Source organism: Hemibagrus wyckioides, linkage group LG04 (genome assembly GCF_019097595.1).
Source record: "Hemibagrus wyckioides isolate EC202008001 linkage group LG04, SWU_Hwy_1.0, whole genome shotgun sequence".
NCBI classification, from domain to species: Eukaryota; Metazoa; Chordata; class Actinopteri; order Siluriformes; family Bagridae; genus Hemibagrus; species Hemibagrus wyckioides.
Genome location: NC_080713.1, coordinates 22,440,513 through 22,462,666, shown reverse-complemented (window position 1 = coordinate 22,462,666; position 22,154 = coordinate 22,440,513). Strand labels below are relative to the sequence as shown.

Genomic DNA, 22,154 nt, shown 5'->3' with positions numbered 1-22,154 from the left:
ACCTGAAATATTACAGTTCATTTGTTTAGAAATGAGTATATACCTGACATTCAAAGTAGCTTTATTTTAGTATTATTATTATTTTATTTATTCACAAAGTTCAAGTCAGCAGTCCTCCTACTTTTTTTTTTTTTTCCTCCCACATAGAGAAGATGTACAGAAAATCTGCAGACAGTAACGTGAGCTCAAGGACCTTAGATAATAATTGTATTTTATTATTATTATTAATTTCACAGCTTTAGACTTTTTTATTCTTTTATACTTTTATATTCGAACCGTGAAGTCTCTTCCTGTAAACACCAGACATCAAGGTTTATCCAGAGTTACTTCTTTAGCTTAGTTCTTTATTATAATCTTAATTAAACAATCGGCAGTAAACGAACAATGAATGTTTATTACACTGCAAACAAATATGAATTGTAGTTTGAGTAACAGGCTTCAGATAAACTGCTTTTCTTCACGTAAAAGCTTCTCCGCAAGTCCCCAGCTCTTCCCAATAAAGCATTTTCTTCCGAAGTCGTGGAGCGTCTGCCAGCGTTCTCACCCCTGAACTTTCCACACCGGAAAGCAAAACTATCACAAGTCCCCATTTGGTCTGCTTTTATCTGCCTGTTCTGCGAGATTCAGCAGTAAGGCAGCTGAGCCAGGGAGAGGAAGACTTATAAATAGAAGGTGTGTGTAGGGACGGTGGGTAGGGGATGAGTTCATGAATAGAACTTGCTGTTGTTGATCTTCTTCTCTTTCATCCTGCAAGAGGACAGGACAGACAGCAGTGTTTTTTTGAGGATGGTATATATATATATATATATACACCGTCTTTGACAAAAATTCATACATTCACAAAAAACACCCATAGAAAGTCTCCTCAAACCTTGAGTTTAGTATGTGACATCATTAAACATTAAACAAAGCAGCACTTCTGCTATAATCACATGCAGGACTGTGCTTCAGATCAGTTGTTAAATTAGTTCCTGGAATATGTCGCTTTCTGAGATTGATGGCGTATAAAGATCGAACCGCATTCTCGCTCGGTCTTCTCCAATCTTTCACTAAGAAACTCTCAACTCTCTCTGTATTTATCTAGCTTGCTAAGTCAGGTTTGTTTGGTTTCAGCAGGGGCATGTCGTATCTCAAAATCTGAAACGAAACAAACTTGACGGTCAGCGTCACTGACTTCCTGATTCGGAAGGAAATATGTCACCATACAGAAGCAAATCACAGCTAAGAAGCCATTTCATGGGGACTGGAAGTCTCTGCTGCTGAACACCAGTGCTTCAGGTTTTGAGACATCTACAGCATATCTAATTGTCAAGTGGAGGCTCAGTGGTTAAGGTGTATGACCGCTGATTGTGACCATCACTGGGCTCTTGAGCAGGGCCCTTAACCTTCAGCTGCTCAGTTGTCTAAATGAGATAAATGTGAGTCGCTATGTGAGGATAAGGGTATCTGCCAAATGCCATGAATGTAAAAGTTTGTATTCCTGGCGTTCTGTCATTTAAGAATGTTAACTAAACAAGCTAGGCCATGATGCTAGTGTGAGCTCACTGAGTTGATTGACACTCACTTCTGCTTGCATGCTTCGTTGATCTCCTGGAGACGGTTTTCATTAAACGTGAACTCCTGCATGAGGACGTTGTGGCGATTGGAAGGTGCGGTGCGCTGGAGGCCGGTGTGCGTGTCGTATAAGAAGAGCTCGTTGCAAAGCTCGGCCTGTCTCTTTCGCAGCTGGCTGGAGGAGGAGTACAGCTCTTCTTCTGCTTTCTGATAAACAAACATTCACCAGAACAAGTTGAAAATGAAATGAAATCGTCATGAGTAATTAAATATATTCATATTCTGTTCACTCTTCGTCTGAGGTAAAATGTGAAATTCTTAGGAGTCAGTCAGAGATCTGTCTAGGCAAGCTGAAAAAATTGTGATTTCCTCTTACCTCTACCTGCTGAATGTCCACATACACCAGCAGAGAAGCAAGCTCCAGGTTCTCACTGTAGCCGTTCTTCAGAGGAACTGAACGATATCCTGTCAGGGAGAGACACAAACACACACCGTTCCTGATCAACTCAACATGATCCGTTAAGACGTACAAAAGGGCTTGATGTGAGAATGTCCAGTGGGATGTCTTCTTCCCAAAATGATCCCTGTTGTCCAGTCATGTCACCGTGTGCTAATACCATTACCCATGTATTAATTCAGATCATGAGATTTACATACCATTGTTAGGATGTCAGTTAAATGAATGGATTAATTGCAATTAGTGCATGCACACAGGTTATGTAAAAATCCAGGGTTGCCAGATTGGATTTATTGGCTGATTTATTCAGTCATAGATTAAAACATAAGGCAATCTCAATCCGACTAAAAATTTTATCAAACAAAATTTTATATGAAATAATTATTGTGTTTCCAAACCAATGAGATTATGTATATTCGAATGGCACAATCTGGCAACCCAAACCAAAACTGTCCCTAGTGGAATGTTTAATGTTCTCCCTGTACTTGGTGGGTTTCCTCCCACAGTCTAAAGACATGCTACTAGGCTGAATGGAGTCTCTAAATTGCCCGTAGTGTGTGATTGTGTGAGTGAATGAGTGTGTGTGTGTGCCCTGAGATGGGTTGGCACTCTGTCCAGGGTTTATCCTGTCTTGATGCCCAATGACGCCCGAGATAGGCAAAGGCTCCGCGTGACCCGAGGATAGATCGGATAAGCAGTACAGTCAATGAAATGAAATGAAAATGATGTATACTTTGGTTAAAAATTAATATCTAATATCTAGTGCTGTCCAGTGAAAGAGGTCCAAACTGCTCTCTATGCTATTGCACATTAATATACTAGCATAAGGCTGCAATATTCTCACACCTGACCTTTTCTCCCTAATAAAACAATAGAATAATAAATTACACTTTTAATATATGTATTAAATATTTAAACTGACATTATTTTTCTCCCATCAAAACTTTTATTAAGGCCAGGCACACTTTTATGAATGACCTTATAAGCTATGAATTGGCTGATATACCCCAGACGACCATTATAGCCTGCATCAAATTTTATTTCCATAAAATCACTGAAAGTAAAAGAAAAAGTCCTTTTCATTCATATCACTCCTCCGTCCAGTGATTTATAGAACTAGTCATTTGGCATGAATGTTTATTTGCAGCTCGAGCTTCCATCATATTTTAGTTTTGACTGGTATTTTATGGATGTCTCCTGTTTTACCTGAGCGGATGCCCATCACAGGGTAGGTAGCCTGAGCAAGAAAATTTGGGTCTGAGAACATGTCTTCCTCAAACACCACGAAGCGCAGGAAGCTCAGCTTTGGTTCATAGACAGTGAAGGTGACGGTCTCTGCATCCTGCCGGTGAGGTCCGAGCCACACAGGGTTCAATCCGTTATCATCTACACACACACACACACACAGAGCAAAATGCTTCACACACCATTACAGGCTCAGGTCTTGAAGAACATTCAGTCTTGAAGAAAATGTTATGCTACACTATTGGCACACATCCTCTATTTCTTACGGCAGACTGTGGTCTTAAACTTGGAGGTGTCGTCAGTCTGGCCACACAGCTCGATCTCCACGAAGGGGTTGGAGATACTGCGGCCTGTCTTGGGCAGATGTCTGGCTGCTAACACCTAGAGAAAAATGCACACATTACCTAACATTACTGAGGTTCTCAAAGCTGAGTTTGTGATTTTATTCAAATGTGAATGTTGGGTATCACGACTAACAGTTTACAGTTATACTTCTAGTAATTACTTCGTTCTAGCTATATAATAGTTTTATAGAATCTTATAGGTTCTGTAATGGACAATCTACATTTATTTGTCATATTAATTCCTAAGAGAGAATAAAAAGAAAGGCAGGTGACTGTTTACATCTGCTATCCAGAGAACGGGAACTAAATTAAATATAACTCTAATTGGATAAAAAGTATAACGTTTTTTAAATAACAAAATATATTAGATTTTTTATAAGTTGGTATATAATAACCCATTTATTCAAAAAGCATTGTACACTAGAACAGGTCATGCAAATTAACATGAATATCACTATTAATGCTACTATTTTAAGGGGAGTGGTGGTTTTAGTGGTTAAGGCTATGAGTTCGAGCCCCAGCACCACCAAGCTCCACTGTTGGGAAACTGTATCATAGCTGCCCCTGAGCTCTGACCCCATCTTCCTCAGCTGGGATACATGAAGAAAAGGATTCCACTGTGCTGTAATGTATGTGTGGCGATAATAAAGGCTTAGTGTGCTCACTGATTATTTATAATATAATATACATAAAACAAAGTTGAGGTATAAGGAGCAGCTGTGTAGGAAGGCAAGAAATGATAATATAATAATAAAACTGTCCTACCCTGACAGAGAGGGTGAATTTGACCGTGTTCTTCTCCTGCTGAGGGTCATAGGCGTCTGCGCGCATCAGCTCAGGCTGTAGGACATATCCTGTGCCGCCATTCAGACTGAAGAGGGCGCTATTCAGCTGAGTAAATTTATCTGCACAGAAAGGAGACACCAGACCCCAGCTTTCATATTCACATCATAAACATCCATCAACCTGAAGAGTATTATTTATTAAAGTTATAAATTCAAAGACTAACTTAATGCTCAAAAACTATATACAACGTGTCCCATGGGTGCTTTTCCAGTTTCACCCACCAGCAGTTTGGAAGTTGAGCGCTACCATTTGGCAGCCGCACATCCACAGGAAATAGGGGTCGTAGTTGGAGGAATCCACCCGCTGGCCTTTGGGGTAGATGCGGCTCAGGGCTCTGCGGTTATACATCAGGAATTCCCTCGACCTGCTCTTGCTGGGAATCTTATTCTCCACAAAGGAGCGTACCTCTTTATAGCTGTATTGGTCTGATAGAGAGCACAGAGCCACAAATGCAGTTAGTTTCCATGTTACGTGAAGTCATGCTGAGTGACAGAGACTGAAACGTACCAAAAGAATCCTTGTTTTTGCTGCGTGGCTGACAGTACACCACCAGATCAGACATTTCTTTGGCCACCTCGTCTCTGATCTCCACCTTCTCCTGCTGCTTTTGCTGTATGAAGGAAATAAAGGCTGAATGCTAGCGATCTAATGATATGTACGATGTGTAAATGGGGATGTGTGGGATGATATTATTACTCTTACCTCAAACTCACGGGTTCCCTCTCTCTGAGTGATGTCCCAGGCCACCTTGTACCATTCGAACAGCTCCTCTGTGGTCTCTGTGGCCAAGTGTATTGTGTTTTCTTTACTGTCTTTATTCTGGAGTGTAACCACCACAGGCCTGCCGTATTGGGCTGAACGCACTGAGGACACAGACAGAAAGGTGGTGTAAAATTAATGTGACACACAACAGCGCTGTGTGAATGTACTTAAGTTGTACTTGAGTGCAAGCATTTACATCCTCGTAGTTTCATCCAAATGCATCATCCAAATATTACCAAATGTCACAGAAATTAATGAAGGTGATAACAGCAAGGGGGAAAAAACAGAAAAATGAAACAGAATAACAAGCAAAATAAAAATTAGACCGTTCATTAGACCGTTTACGTTATTCAGGAATTTCATTCTAAAAAGACTTTTTTTGTTACAGAAACATCTGCAAAACCTAGAAAAACTCAGGCCAATGTTTTCACTCAACTTGTCTCTTCCCTTCTCATTTCATTTCTACACACATTAGAGAAACTCTTACCAACGGTGCACTTGGAAATATCCATTACACCTTTACACAATTCACCCAATGGATTATCTTCATCGGACTGAAAAAGAAGCAAATTTGTTTATAAAATATGAATGTAAATGACTTCACATAACCACATTTACAGTGGGTGGAATAACACAGAAGCTCTTGTATGAATGAGAGGGTTTCTCTTACCAGGTCTTTCTGCTGAGCAGCGGCAGAGTTTGTAACTTCTTCGACGTAGTTCGACGGGAAATAGAACTGTACTTTCCCACCATAATCACCTTTCCACCTGCACCAGAGAGAGAGAGAGAGAGAGAGAGAGAGAGAGAGAGAGAGAGAAACCCATTAGCAATGCAGACCTAGCATACATATGGGCATTTACTAGCAAAGAAAGATTGCTAATTTCTTGTTGACTCTACTTGCTGCGGTGGATAATCTTACCCGAATACTACAGGCGATTGCATAATCTTATTGCCATCTCTTTTTTAACACTGCATATAGAGTATACACCTATCTTTACACAGAATTTATCGATCTTACTATCTGGTTTCACCCAAAGTACAAGTTCCCTTTTTCAGTCTGTTTCTTCCTGGTTCTATCTGGCCAGGTTTTGTTCTTTGTTCTAATTTAGCTTAAAAAAAATCTCTAACCAGGAATCTTAGTTAAAGATTGATTCAGGAACAGAGCAACTCTGAGCAAGAAGAATACCGAAACTTTTTATCAGAGAGAGGAGACGGGACTGACCCTGTTGCTAGGTATGACACATTCTTTTCAAGACTGTTATTGATTGTCCAAAATAAATACAAAAATAAATAAAAGCACTATTAAACAGGGTCTATGATAAGCCTTTAATTTGTCATGGCACTAGTTATATATATTTCTGCCTCATTTCTGCTGCTATGGCATTTCTGGGACGCGTCTGAGATCTCTTATATGATCGGGTACAAAAATAATCCCGACACGATCTAATCTGTAGCGTCTCACAGTCGTTATTAAATATCGCATGCAACACATTTCTTCTACCTCCTTGTTTTTCGGCCATTTCCTCCTCTGCTAAAGAAACCCTTAAGCCTCTTAAAAGTCCTCCTCTCTAATCCTAAGACTTTTTGTCCTTAAGAGTTAAGATGCTTTGTATACAACTTGCAAACATATAAACAGACAAACAGTCCTAGATGTTATCCCAAATGAGCAAGCCTGAGGTGACTGAGGCGACTGTGGCAAGGAAAAACTCCCTTAGATGGTATGAGGAAGAAACCTTGAGAGGAACCACACTCAAAAGGGAACCCATCCTCATTTGGGTGACCATTTTTGTCTAGGATCTTTTCTAGGAGCAACTCTTTGCACCAAGAATTTTTCATGAATACGTAATCCCTGGAGTGTCTCACCATCCACTGCTCTCTTTGGTCACGTTGTGGATCAGAGCGCCTTTGCAGAAGCTGAGCTCGTCCGTCCGCATGGCCCGGTAATCGTAGAGAGCTTTCACTGTGCTCTGAGGCTGCAGAGGAACATATCGTCACAAGATCAGCAACTGTCACAGAACAAGCTAGATATTTCGGTGAACTTTCTACACTTTTTGAAAGGGTCGCGGATGAAAACACTGAATCACCCTTCGACATGTCAAACGTGAATGTGCAAGATCGCGCAGTGCAACGTGATACAGCTGGAATAATCTGAATACGCTCAGGCATGACACTGCTGTATTAGCTGTGGCACATTTCCTCTTCACTAAAGATCCATTTCCTATCTGAAAGACTCTGATAGCAAACACATCCATCGTAGGCTACTGCTTATAATGTAACATGGCGCTTCGGTGGATTTCTAAATGTGTGATGCATGACTGTACGTACCATAGTTGGTTCAATTTCATTGGCCTCCACATACTGCTTGCTGTCATACAGTGAAGCAGATTTGTCCGTCTGAAAATAAAATAAGACCTGAATTAAATTAAATAAAATAAAAACCTGAATTCCTCTGTTTTATTATTATTATTACTATTATTATTATACTGATAATTATGATTGAGCAGCACTTCTGAGCATGAAACATTTATTTATCTTTCTTCATATTACTTGCCGCTATGTTCTAACTTCTTCTCATGTTTCAGCTCTAAAGTTATCACTTATCATTATTTGAGCACACAGCGTGGCCAACCTGAGCACAGAGAAAAAAAATAAGCACTTCAAGCATGAGCAGAAATGACAGGAAGCTTGGTCTCAGACCTTAAAGTTTCTCTGCATAATCACTTCACTGCTCCTCGTTTGCCAGTGACTCAGTGTTTGCCCAATGGTGCTCATTTTTAACGACCATGCTCAGTGATGATGCTCTGCGTCAGTCATCTTTTCACGTTTCACATTATTTACATTTTACTAAAGCCACTATTTATTATCTGCCATAAAGGTTGTCTGTTGCTTTGTTTTGACTGCCAACATTTATTAAAGTAATGCATCCAGTTCTCTTCAATTCTGTGGTGTCTCATCACACTGTACCATGATGTATTAGATGTTGGTATGGAAGCATTTTTTTGAGTATGAGTAATAATCACAGTATCAGAACAAAATTCTAATAACATATCCATACTGATGCAGCCCTAGTTATCACTGGCTAAGCTGCATAAGACAACACAGAACTAAGGTCTAAAAAGAAAACATTAATCTATCACGAAGTACATGTGTGCAACCTTATCTTCTTATCTTTTGTAAATGCGTTTTTAGAAACATGACTGACCCTGCTGAAGCGATCCACTAGCTCCGGTGTGACTGGGTAGCGCAGTTTGGTTTTGCGGTAAAGAGGTTTCTTGCGGAAGTAACTGACCAGCTCTACCAGACTCTCAAACTCGCTAGAGGAGCCCAACACATACAAAGATCCTTCTTTGTGGATACGACAGTGCTTCACCATGCCTTCGCCTCTGCAAGACGACACAAACCCGACATTTGCACTCAAACATTAAACAAAGCAAAAAATAAGGTGCACCCACATAATCCTCATTCACACAGACTTCAACGTTAATGCAAACTGAATCTGTGACACACAGAATGAGAGTCAAAGGAAGACTGAAGCTACAGGAGCACCTGAAGGTGATGGCGTAAGAGTCTGGCTCTTCCCTCTGTCTTATCAGGAAGGCTCCGTCTCGAGGGATCCTCAGGAGGTTGTCTTCTGCCTCGCCTCGACTCATGTTACTGTAGAACCACCTGCACAGGAGACAAGCACAGTGTCAAACACGTCTCAGAGCAAAAGTGATGATAAGTGTGTTAACTACAGCTGGATTACAGTATGAGCTAAGCAGCCCCCCCAAGAAGTGCTTTTTTTTATAGATTACATTAAACCATACCTTGTCCTAAACCTTATATCCAAGTCTGCATTGCATTACTAATGACCCATAAGTGGTTCGAAGCAGATATTCACAAAGAAATTATGAAACTTTTGTCATTGGTTAGCTATTTTAACCTTGCTCCAGTGCTGATCTCAAGAAACAAATATCAGACAATAAACATGTCCTTGGCTAGGTCCACTAGATTTGAGGAAAGGACCGTATTTCATTTTGGGCCAAACTACTGATGTTCCTTTTCTTATTGCTGTGCACAGAAATCACTGACCCTTCATGAAGGTGCATGTTGGGCCGCGGCACAAAGTCAGTGAGGCGCAAGTTGAAGTCATGGCAACGGAGTGGGTTTTCTCTGTAGTGCAGGATCAGAGCATACACGCTGGGGAAGTGCAGGTTCTCTGTTAGAAAGAATGCAACATGGCCCCCGTCCGAGCATGAACGGATCCGGCAGTGCTGTACTCTCCCACTACGCCTACACAACACACACACACACAAACAGAAGGTTCGACAAACATTTATCTTGGACCAAATACACGAAAGATTTATAGAACTGTGCATAAGGGACAAAATGGAAGACTGTGTTTGTGGAATATGGTTCTGTGTGTAGAACAGCTATGTGAGAGAGACTTGTTAGGAATATTCACAATATGATCGTTAATACACCGATCAGGCATAATATTTTGACCACTGACAGGTGAAGTGAATAAGACTGATGATCTCCTCATCATGGTACCTGTTAGTGGGTGGGATATATTAGGCAGCAAGTGAACATTTTGTCCTCAAAGTTGATGTGTTAGAAGCAGGAAAAAGTGTAAGGATATGAGTGAGTTTGACAAGGGTCAGATTGTGATGGATAGACCACTGGATCAGAGCATCTCCAAAACTGCAGCTCTTGTGGGGTGTTCCCGGTCTGCAGTGGTCAGTATCTATCAAAAGTGGTCCAAGGAAGGAACAGTGGTGAACCGCTGACAGGGTCAGTGGCGGTCAAGTCTGATTGATGCACGTGGGGAGCGAAGGCTGGCCCGTGTGATCCGATTCAACAGACGAGCTACTGTTGTTCAAATTGCTGAAGAAGTTAATGCTGGTTCTGATACAAAGGTGTCAGAATATACAGTGCATGATGGGTCAGAGCTGTTTTGGCAGCAAAAGGGGGACCAACACAATATTAGCCAGGTGGTCATAATGTTATGCCTGGTCAGTGTATATGTTTTTGGATTCCATACAGTTTTTCTGAGCTTGCTGGACATACCAGAAGGACAACGTGAAGTCAGTAAGGAAGGTGTCGCTTTCTCTGACAAGGAAAGTTCCATCTCTGCCCCCAGACTCAGCACAGAATTCCTGCAGCAGTCTCTCAGCACTCTGCCTGCCCTCAGCCAGACGCCCGTGGAACCAGGGCTCTGTCCGGTGCATATCCACACTGCTTACACTCTGACCATAAGAGCAGAAAACACATCAGCCAGTCAGCACATGCTTAGCCCTGACCTAAAATTCACTGAATTCAATGGCTACATTAAGTTGTCAAGTTCTTCATAACAACGATCACACCCTGAATTACCTTCACAGTGTCCTCATCCAGCTCACTCTCCTCTGCATAGTACAATTTGTTTCTGGAGATCACACAGTAATGCTTATACCATGTCTTAAAAGAAAAAAAATATATACATGCATTTGTTATACACACGATGTAGGAATGAATGTAAATGTATACAATTCCAGAAATATTGGCACCTTTAAAAGACAATGAAAAACTGATTGTATAACATAAGCATGACACACAATGTTCCATATTTTAACTATAACTATTCAGATTATATATGAATAAGAAGATTCTGTCATCTTTTGAGTTCCCCCCTTCATTTAATCTCACTCTTCCTGATGTTACACACGTGTATATATATAAAAAAAAATATGGAGATAGATGAGTGACCTCCACAAGACGGGTTATTAAATAAATAAATAAACGAACAAACAAACAAATAAATAAATAAACACATAAATAAATTACATTAAAATAAAATGAATGAATGAATGAATGAATGAATAAATAAAAATCAATTAAATAAATAAATCACAACATAAACAAATTTCAACATAGGAAGCATTTTTACAAAAAGACCCCACACAGAGAACCCACGTGGTATGTCTCATATGTGACCCAAATGCGTTGTGTGGTCAGAGGACGCTTTGCACATTGTCAACATGACTTCCTGCATAAAAGGAAATCCCCTGTGTTAGATCATATATCCTTAGGGGCTATTTTGCAGCTGGTAATTAAGTGGCTTAAAATGGATACCATCGTGAATTGTGTAAAGCACCGGAATATTTTAGATATTCACCTCAATGCCTCCAGCAAGAAAGCTTTGGAATTGGATAGAGATAATAACATTTAGTTGTGGAAACATAAATCAGTGTGCATCTATTATTTAGTTTTTATGAAGGAGACCAATAATTTTATAAAGCTATCTATATAATCCGGCTTCTACTTAGTTGAAGTAAATGAAACATTGTCTATAAATTTAAAGCACAGCCTTTAAGGTAGTATGAAGGAAACTTTGGAGCACCTCATCTATAGGGTCCCAGATGAAAAGTTCTCCCTGCTTTTCTCCTCTGGACAGGTCTTTCATTCCAAAAGTCTCACCGATATTCAGCTTTTTATGCTGTATTAAAGAAGAAGCAGACAAGCATATGTTAGCCCTGTATTCAAACCATCACAAACCAGCAGCCTACAACCACAGCATCTTTTCTACTAGCTGTATTTCCTGTGTCAGTATACATAGCGGTAGCTGAAAGCAAATACCAATTGTATCTGTTTGTACAATGGAAACGACGATTTGTTATGATGTCTGAGATTGACATTCTGCTTTCTTTGCATGCAAATGCTTAACATGTTTATATTTGTTTGTCAGTCAATGACAAAAATTACATTGCAAATACACAGAGGCCAATAACCAGTAATATAGTTTATTGATATTTATTTAATTTAAGTTTCAACTGAAATACACTGGGATCATTTCCAATTCCAATTATCACTAGCTCTATTGGACATTAAAAGTGACTGATCTCTTTCTGTCTTGCTCTCTCTTTCACTTTCACACACACACACACACACCAGGTTTTCAGTTGAAGTCTCAGTTGTTTCTCCTTATATTTATTATTCAGTGAAACTAATATGAACACTATGTTAATACGATGGACTTGGAACCTAATTAATGCTGACGTCTTCTGTTTTCCTGCTCAAATCCAGCATAATATGAGCTGAATTATACAGTGAGTACCTTGATGATGATCTTGCCCTTGAGCTGGGTGGGTGAGGGCAGCTGCTCCGCTTCCAGCTCCACGGGTTCGGTGAGCAGCTTGTCCTGGAACACCTCTCTGAAGTACTGCGCCATCATTTTCTGCTGCTTCACGTCACAGTGCTCTTCTATAGACAGCACCACAGGATACCTAACCAAAGTCACATCTGCCGTCAACATGAATCCCATGCATTTGACTTGATCCTATTACTCTAATTATTTAGATTAAGCGATGTGAAAGAACGCAAAGGACATGAAGACATTCTAAGGACATGGGCTGGGGTTTAAATATGAAATCCATTAGTATGCAGTGAACAGAAAACTGACATTGGGCTACTATCTTGGTCATTTTTAGAGTAATCATGTAATAAGCACTTAAGAGTTGACACAACTTGAGTGAACTTGATGTACACCAGCAGTCAACAAGCGACAAGATACTGCATAATGATGCCATTGTCACAGTGTGCGAGACAAAGCCAGAAGAGATAATATCATATCATCTATCCTGTCTGCTGCCTCTCATAAATAAAACATTCATAGATCAAGCATGAGGTAGAGTGATTCCTGCCCCTATAGACTTCTGGTAGAACTTGTTTTAGTTCCCATTTTTACACTAACTGCAATAAAGAAACCAAATCAATGCAACATCAGCTTATATTTGGGTGAGGAATTAAACTTACTCAGATGTTACAAAGGCATGTTCGTTGATAGCCCTCACCACGTCTTTAAACTTGATCTTAGTGGTTCTTGTCCATCCGTGGTAAATGATGGGCTCATCTGGCCCACTCCAGCAGTCCACTAGATTACAGCAAAAATATGGGGGACGATAATAAAGTTACTTTTGAAAGTCCAAAGTGCAAAACCTCTCTTAAATGTATTCACTTCTAGTTCACTGTTCAGTGCATTTTTTTACTATGAAGGAATGGTTCGTTCTCTTTTGTGCTTTTCCTGCTTGGGAAATGAGGCAAGTTTAAATGACACGAGCAGTCAGAATTCTGGAGAAAATAAAAGCAACCTGATGTCATAATAAAAAGGGCAAAGCGGCTGGTCCTACATAGTAAGACATGGTTCATATATTAACTCTAAGCATTGGATCACTTCATTTGACAAAAGTCAGGCAAACTGTTTCAGACATATTTCAAAGTGTCCATGCATTTTAATAGGTGATGTATTTGTGGACCAGGTGTGAGAGGAAAAATGACTGAGAGGAATGTGATTAAAGATTAATCATTAGTACTAGGCTAGTTTTAATCCATGTTTATGCTGTTCAATGACAAGGAGTGTTGCAAATGCAAGAAACCAAGAAGCCTTAAGCCATACTGTTTAGAGAGTTCGAAACCCTCAAATGACAAGTTGACTAGTCGAATTTAAAAATCCATGTTGATCATTTTCATACTCAACATTATTGATTATTCAGACTAGCCATTATAATCATAACTGGTTTGGATGAACTTTTGGCAAGGGATAGGCTTGCTCTTCACCAAGTTAATAAAATACCTAATTTCTTTAAGAGCATTAATAGTAATAATAATACCCCCCCTTTAACTTTAACTACATTAGTAAAACTATAAGAGGAGTTAGAATATGAAAGCTAGCATATAATTAAGCTGTATTATTGGCACTAACACTCAATGCATCGGCAGCCGAGTCTCAAACAGCGCACGTAGGCCTCCGTGGAAGACTCGCTGCGTAGCTGGTCACCAGTCAGATAGCTGTAAAAAAAAAAGAAAAAGAAAAAAGTGGCACTCACAGGAAGTATGACACAAAAAGCACGGAACTGTGCGAATGTGGCTGTGTGAAGACTGCTCACGTGTTGTGAGACGAGTTGATCCAGTAGTGAGACAGAGGGTTGTTCATGTCCAAGCTTGATAACTCGGAGAATTTCTCGTCCCAGATCGAGTTCTCTTTAGAGAACAGAAAGCTGAGGAACTAGAAAAAAAAAATGATTAAAAGAAATAAAGCTAAGAAGTACAAATTCATGGAAAGGTACTATAGTAGCGTAAACAACCTCGAAGGTTTTGTACCTCTCCGACTGTGAACTCAGGATCGTTGGTCTTTCTCATGGTGTCATCGATAAAAGTGGTCATCAGCTCTCGCACCTGGTTTATGTTGTTAGCCCAAGTCTCCTACAGAACAAGCGTTTAAAATAGAATGAAATAAATGCACAACAAATGAGAAGTGGTTCAGACAACATTACATAATGACAGCACCAAAAAAAATGTCAAGAGGCTAATACACTCGATTCATTCTTTAGTTTATTATCCTTGGAGTAACCCTGTAGTAGACAGTTGAGTGTTGACAGGATTTTTTGGATTTGAAGAAACTAATTATGCAAAAGCAAGAACAAAAAGTACAAATTCAGTCCTAACCCTAGTAGGTGTGTTCCCTGTCGCCATTTTCACAGTGTGTGAGATGGACAAAGAAGACATATTATCATCAACTTTATCGTTTCTTGTCATCTCCCTACTCATAAACAAAACATTCACAGAGCAAGCATGGGGCAGAGAGAGCCTTGCCCCAGTGGGCCTCTACTAGTGCTAGTTGTAGTTCCCATTTTTGACCACTCAGAGTATTCTGCCCCAAGATCACACAAAATCTATAATAGAGACCAACTGGATAAAAAAAATTAAAGAATTATCTCAAAAGAGGTCATTAGTATTTAAGTGGAATTTAATAAACATATAGGGTTGTGAATGCAGACTTGATAAACATTTATATAAAGATCATTTACATCATTTATTATTATTTAATTCGTCACATATATGAAGAGGTATAAACATTTTTGACCTGCATCTACACATAGACATTATTCTTACTTTTTGCTGACAGAGAAGGAATCGCTGGAAGTCATATAAGAGGACCGCAGAGGAATCTGGCCTTTCTGTGTTACTACAAAATATAAACACAACATCTCATTAAAACCACAGACAACACTATTACTACAGGCTACTATACAACCAACACACACACATTATTTATTATTACGATGTTTAGGTGAGGAAAACGAAATGTACAAGGTACAACATCTCACCCCATGATGAAGGCACAAGACTCCCTTTTAAACTCATCCAATATCTAACAAAAAACATGCAGTACAGCACACAGGCTTCAGATCAACATATTAACATGCAGGGTTTCAAATGAATGACTTGCAAATGAAGTGGCACACTCACCGTTTTCTGGTTTTCAAACATTAACTCATTGTAGAACTTGTGAAACTGCTCAAAGTCAAGGATGTCTTTTTTCCCTCCAACGGCCTGGAAAAAACGATGGAAATATTATTCAGGAGTTACTATATTTTGGAAAGTTGGCATCACTGGGATTCTGAGATGCTCCATGGGTTTAATATTAATATAAAGGCTGGCTGTATTAGTACCGTGAATCTGTCCTTCAGAAATCGTCCTCCGGGTACTTTAAAGTTGCTCTGATTGAACAGAGACTTGACCTCTTTCTGTGTGATGCTGTGGAATAAAATAGCATTAGCATCAGGGAACAGTTTAACACGGAAATCATGAAGACATGAATGCGATTAAGTGGAAGAATAGTACCTGTTTTTCTTGGTCTGGTCAACAGAGTACATCTGCTTCCGCAGCCAACTTCACAGGAGAGAAAGCTCACAGTCAGTACATGAACAGATGCAGTATGAGTGATCATTTTCACTTAATGCCCATGCGCTACTGACTGTAGCATATCTGTCGCTATTTTAGCTTCATTCTACCTGAACCATTAGCAGACCACATGACTGACGCTGACTTGAAATTACTTGACTTGTGGACTATATTCTGCACAGCAATAATGCTGATATGGTAGTGTGTCTGGTTCTGTTTTCTGGTGCTGTGGTTAGAAACTGATACTGATAAAGCCCCCTAAAGCTTAATTACCCGACCAAAGCATTTGCGAAATCCCTAGGGCACGGTTCATCAACTGGCGGAAATGTTATCCAGCAAAGTACTACATCTGATCAAAAAACAAATACTGTCAAAGACGCAATCGATGTTTTAAAAAAAAAACAAAAAAAAAACACTGATGTTCAGTGATCTCAGTTTCCTAATCATGAACTTCTGTGGCTTTTGTAGCAGATGTTCGGTTGCAGCCTATTCTATCACACACATTTATGTAAATTATTTATCTGCACAAGTTCATCAGACCAGAAAATAGAGCGTGAAAAATCAGAAAGAGGTGTTTTTGATTTTAGAGAGTTATTTTAGAGAGAATTTCAAAAATTCATTACGTAATATAATGTATTAAATTACATAATAGAAAATGTAATGATAGAAAATTCACCAAAGGTAAAGTAACATACTTTCAAGGAGTACTTAAAGTAATAATATGCTGTATGTTAAAGGCGTTCAGATAAAAATAAAAATAAAAAAAAAAATGTTGGGATCCAGTGGACTCGGGTACGATGGCACACATTTTGCAAGGATAAAGATGAATAGAAAAAGCTATAGTTTCTGCACACCTGATATTAAAGCATGGTAAACAAGTTACACTGAATAACACAGTAAGATGCTAAAGTCTCTGATGTATATGATAAACACCAACCAGCACCACAACCACTAAGCTGCCACTAAAATGTCAGCAACAATGCTGTGTTGAATATCCGGACCACTCAAATTATGTCTGGTTAGTGGTGATCCCACGGTGGTCTCTTTCGCCGATGTGCTCATTAGTAATCACCTCAAAAAAATGTAGCTCCTTAAAAAAGGATTTTATATCCGGCATAAATGTACACATATGAACGTACCTTTCTATAATTTCCGGTGTAGAAGCCAGCAGTGTCTCTTCTCTAAGCAGCTCCAGACCTCGAAGCCATTTGTCTGCATCTTCTACTGTGTCCACTACAAAACCAGACATACAATCATTCCGATTCATTACAACTCCTTCAACTTATTGATTTAAAATGGCATATAACTGTGTTTGCATTTCACCACTGTTCTCTGGTGTTAAATGAAATTCCAGTACACTGAATATGATAAAACAACAGCATTTAGATAAAGACATTATTCACACAGCCCTGAATTTAGGCCATGAAGACTCACTCACCTCCCAGGCTCAGGGTATTAAGGACAAACTGGGAGCCGTAGAAAATAGTGAAACACGTGTTGTCTGAATGCTTGTCCTTGTTGTCCTTAAGTCTTTCAAAGTCCTTGGAGTTTTTTCCTGGACGTACCTCACGGATCTCTGCTAGGTCCACTACAAAAAACACCAAAGCAGATATGAGGAAGGATCATTAATCCTATAGCAAACCACAGGCCAATAATTTAACATGTCACAATTAATTACTCTCCTAAGGAAATCAATCAAACAGCAAAGAATGTATTCAAATGAATTGTCTACTCTTAGCTAGGAATCCCTAATATCTGCTCATTGAAATCGCCATGAAAGGCTTATGAAAGAAACGGAGAAAAGACGAAATCTAAACCAATTATAAGAGGATTCAATGTAGTATTGCACACTAGGGGCAGAAAAAAAGGGTTTACTGTTTAAGTCACATATTCAACGAGAAAAAGAAATTTTTAAAACACTGAATGAAAATAACTGACTAAGAATAGACTCAGAGAGAGGGTGATGGGGAAAGCAGAGGTGTGAAAGTTTTGATAACAGATGTGTTACAAGACTCAACTAATACTATACTGGCTACTCTTTTACAGTGCAGCCATTAAACTTATCACAGTCTCACAAAAACCTACGGCGTACGACAATATGAAACGAATTCACGTCATTTATTCATTATGAATTCACATCATTTATTCATTTTCTTTTCTCCTTAGCTACAGTACAAATAAAACAGTTACGTGTTCATTCTGCATTGTGTAGCCTTCTTTGCCTGAAAATGAACTGTACTGAATATGCCAACAAGTTTAATTTACTTGATCTTAATTAGGTGCAGTTCTAATGAAATCCAAGATGAGTTACTCACAGACTCCATCTATTTTGCCAGCAACGCGCGTCCATGCCACCTGCCTGGTCTCCATAATGACCTGTACACTTAGCCTTTCCATTTTCTGCCTGTACACGGTCATAATGATGCCACTCTCGAGGTAGCGTTTTGTTTGACTTTTCTGATACTCCATCAGATCTCCGTGTCGCCCTGCCATCTTGGCTTCTGCCACACAAACTGTTAAACAGATATACACACACACAGATGTAAAGGCTCGGTAAAAGAACATATAAGACATGTATTAACCATGCATTGCTTGCTTTGTCGCTTAGAAACTGATGACACAAAAACTGGTTTCTCAGACAATTCTGGGCAATGGGCAATTCTGAAGTATCTGACACAGCAACACTTAGTGTATGTTACTAAGTATGTTACTGTTGCATATGCTCTGCATGTATTGTCTTAGCACGTCCATTCGTGTCAATTTGGTCTCTGAGACTGACTGAAAGGTGATGTGACCACACACAAAGACAAAGTGAAAAAAAAAAAAAAAACAAACACCAGCAGCAGATAGCTAGCGCTCTGTGGGTTTAATTAAACAGTACGCTTTTCTTTACTGTAAATGTAATACACGTCTGTTTTTCCTAATACTTAACCATGACAGGCAAAGCAGGTGGGGAAGCTGTTCGATACAACAGTTTATGTTTGCATTGCAAATGAAAGAGAACAGCAAATTGTGGAGTCCCAGCCAGTTGGGAGAATAGAGGCCTTCAGTTTTAGTAAAGCAATAATCCAGCAAACTCAAACATTGTAGCTCTCTCTCCTTGTCAGAGAGAGAGAGAGAGAGAGAGAGAGAGAGAGAGCAAAAGTGAGAGTGTGCAATAAAGTGAGAGAAAAAAATGTGTGTTAAGAAACATCGTCACATACAGTTATGTGCAAAGGTTTTCAACACCCCTCCCCAGTTATTTATCTGTAGGGGGAAAAAAAGTATTACGAGAAGTTACAGTAAATGAAAGACGGGTAGATTCAGCAACAAGACACCGATCCAAAGCACAAGACAAAAGAAATAGATAACAAGGTTGAGAATAAGCAATAAGCATAAACTTTTACAACAGATAGCAGGAAAGATCATTTACAGTGTGCGAGGATCCAAAAGCTGCTCAAAAGACTGGAAGCCATTTTAAAGGAAACCACCGGTGAGCAGACAAGTTATTAGGGAACATTCATCACAATCAAAAAGTACAATAAACAGCTATTTTCTTGTCCAATGAATATTACTAGCAGCATACATTGTTTAATTCTTTGTTACTTGTTGATACTGAACAAACATCCTTATAAAGTCAGTGCTACTTAATCACTGACTTCATTTTGTCCCAAAGGTTTGAGAATGTGTAAAAATAAGTGTATACATACAAACCAGTGTTTTCTGGTACACACTTTTACACTAATACAACTAATACACACAAACCAGTGTGGACCTGTTCTGGAGATCCGTTAATCCATTAAACTCACAGGACCTAGAGGCAGAGCCACCCTTTCATTATGCCTTTTTTATCAATTCATTTCACTATAGTAAGTAAATAATCTGTAGTAGTTGCTGAATAATACACTTTAAATAAAATAAAACATTGAATAATCATGGAGGGGTTTAAGGAGTTATGCTAACAGTTGTAACTTTTTGTTAAATCCCAGGCACTACTTTATAGAGGACACTATTTCATGCAGTATATCAGAGGTTCTCAATTTTTTCACAGACAGGAACTTCTTCAACTGTAACTTGAAATAAATTGCACAAACCATTGAAACACATTTTACAAATGAATAGTAAGACAGCTAAATCTTCAGTACGAACAATAACATTTTGGCTACTCATAGGCGCTGTAGACACTGCAGGCAGTGTTGCTTCCACCTAGCTCCAGGGTCGCGGGTTCGATCCAGAGTTCTGGCTGCTGTCTGTGTGGAGTTTCAAAGCATGTTGTCCACAAACTGGTAGGATGTTTAGCTACACTAAACCCTAGGTTTGAGTGAACGTGTGAGCGTGGTGGCCTGTGATGGACTAGGATCCCGTCCAGGGTTTGTCTCTACCTCATACCCAGTGTTTCTGGGACAGGTTCTGGATCCACCACAACCCTGACTTGGATAATGCGCATTTATAGAAAAGTGAGTGTTTTGAGTCCCTGGATTTAAGTTGTCATAATTTGCAATCGGTTCTTACTTACGAAGGTACAGTTTAAGTCCATTTAATTCAAGTCAAACCAGCTCATAAGTTTAGAAACTTAACAGTAAATGTAAAAACTTAGCTAGTACTAAACTTAACATAATTAGTAGTTCTGATTTCCACTTTAGTATTAAAGTAAAAAAGCCCCTTGGCTATGCTTCACTGACCTCACTTTGAAAACCACAGCCGTATATAGTTAACAGAGGAGCAATGCGGGATACTTCCAGTAAAACAGAAAACTACACAGTACTAAAAAAAGATCACATGCACACACACCAATATTGCATCTGTTCAGTCTTCTTAAGTCTGGTGTCCATATTACAAAAAAACACAGCAAAAAAAACTAACATCAGGGGCCATGTTTACGTGCTTAGTTTTCACTTATGGTAATGACAAGTGTATTACGAGTTCAAATGTAATTTCGTTTGGGATGTCCAGCATTTGAGTCAGGAAGGGCTCCAGTCCCTGCTGTATCTGAGATCCAATCTCATCAGGTTTGTTTCTGTTCTTATGCTTTGTCCAGGACTACAGCTGACCTATTTGGACGGTGTTCGTTTTACAATCGAGAAGGGGTAAAGTAACAACTACTACAGTATCTCTAGGATTTTTAGTCCGAGCCCAATCTGTCATGCCAGTAACCATTTACCAGCAGTGTGTGCATACATTAAAAGACTCCAGATATGAAATATCCCATCTGAACTGATGAGCTTCCTTACATCACCTATGAACATCTGTGTACAGTACTATCCTTCTATGTTGCTCTGGATGATATTTACAGCATTTCAGATGATCTCCTGTTATATGTGTTGTTACTCTGAGTCTCAGACAAAAGTGTTTAGTAAATGTATGAGATGACTCAGGCCATGACTGCTCTCTGAACCGCTTTCCACACCACTATAATATACAACTCTTTATCTACTTCCTATCATTAAGAAAGAAAAAAAAGGAAAAAAACGTGTGCCCTCGCCCTTTCCAACCCTATATACAGTGCACTTTTATACACATAACAATGTACGAAAAAAAGTTCTCTTCCCCTTTTACAGCAACCTCATTCACCCCTTACAACGCAATTAATCAATTAAAAACTTACCCGCGTCCAAAGGGGAAAACAGTGGTCACGTCGAACAGTCCTTCTCAATGCTCAAATTCACATTTTAGGTTCAGGAAGAAATTGCAAAAAGTTGGTTAAAAAATAAAAGCTTTTTCCTATCAGCTTAGTTGACCAGAGTTCTCAGTTCCTCTATTCTCTAAACACAAGGAAGTAAGCCTTATAAGCTCCGTCCCAATGCCTATACTACTGTACTAAATAGTGTGTCAAAATAAAGCGGCTACAAACTGAACTGACCGTAAGTTGTGACATACTATTAAGTACGGTAGTGTGCGGCTTGGGACGTGGCCAATAACCTTAATAAAAAAGACACGGAAGTGAAGATGCTATCGATGCAAATAAACTCCTGATGAGGTCAAAAAGCGACGTGGAAGGGCTTTACCTTTCAAATATAAATATATCTCAAAATAGGTGGAAAAACAAACAGAAAAGGTCTATGTGATATGCGTATAGGTCAAGGCGCATTAACTGAGAGGAGACTCTGAGATTTTGAAGGGAGGTGAAAATGAAAGCACCTGTTATAAACAGCCCCTCAGGGTGCACTTAAAAAATATATATATTATATACATAAAAAAAGGAGGTATGGGGGTTGATAGAGCAAAGGGAATAAATAAGCTCATTTGTGTAGAAAATAATGTAAATG

General features: G+C 39.2%; 1 protein-coding gene across 1 annotated transcript; it reads right to left on the bottom strand.

Annotated features, from left to right (window-relative positions):
- Positions 1 to 194: 194 nt before the first annotated feature.
- On the bottom strand, positions 195 to 21,779 carry plcg2 (phospholipase C, gamma 2). Its single transcript, XM_058387052.1, has 33 exons — positions 21,494 to 21,779; positions 18,225 to 18,422; positions 17,348 to 17,497; positions 17,049 to 17,142; positions 15,850 to 15,897; positions 15,678 to 15,762; positions 15,475 to 15,558; positions 15,333 to 15,376; positions 15,118 to 15,190; positions 14,326 to 14,427; positions 14,112 to 14,230; positions 13,928 to 14,013; positions 12,982 to 13,099; positions 12,284 to 12,452; positions 11,570 to 11,665; positions 10,564 to 10,647; positions 10,258 to 10,436; positions 9,280 to 9,480; positions 8,755 to 8,874; positions 8,411 to 8,591; positions 7,534 to 7,602; positions 7,072 to 7,181; positions 5,879 to 5,975; positions 5,696 to 5,762; positions 5,149 to 5,309; positions 4,954 to 5,056; positions 4,668 to 4,871; positions 4,366 to 4,505; positions 3,523 to 3,637; positions 3,218 to 3,397; positions 1,931 to 2,019; positions 1,565 to 1,761; positions 195 to 747 (listed from the first exon to the last, which is right to left on the bottom strand). Exons 2-33 carry the CDS (start codon positions 18,400 to 18,402, stop codon positions 705 to 707), a joined length of 3,786 nt encoding a protein of 1,261 aa, XP_058243035.1. The 5' UTR covers positions 18,403 to 18,422; positions 21,494 to 21,779; the 3' UTR covers positions 195 to 704.
- Positions 21,780 to 22,154: the final 375 nt, after the last annotated feature.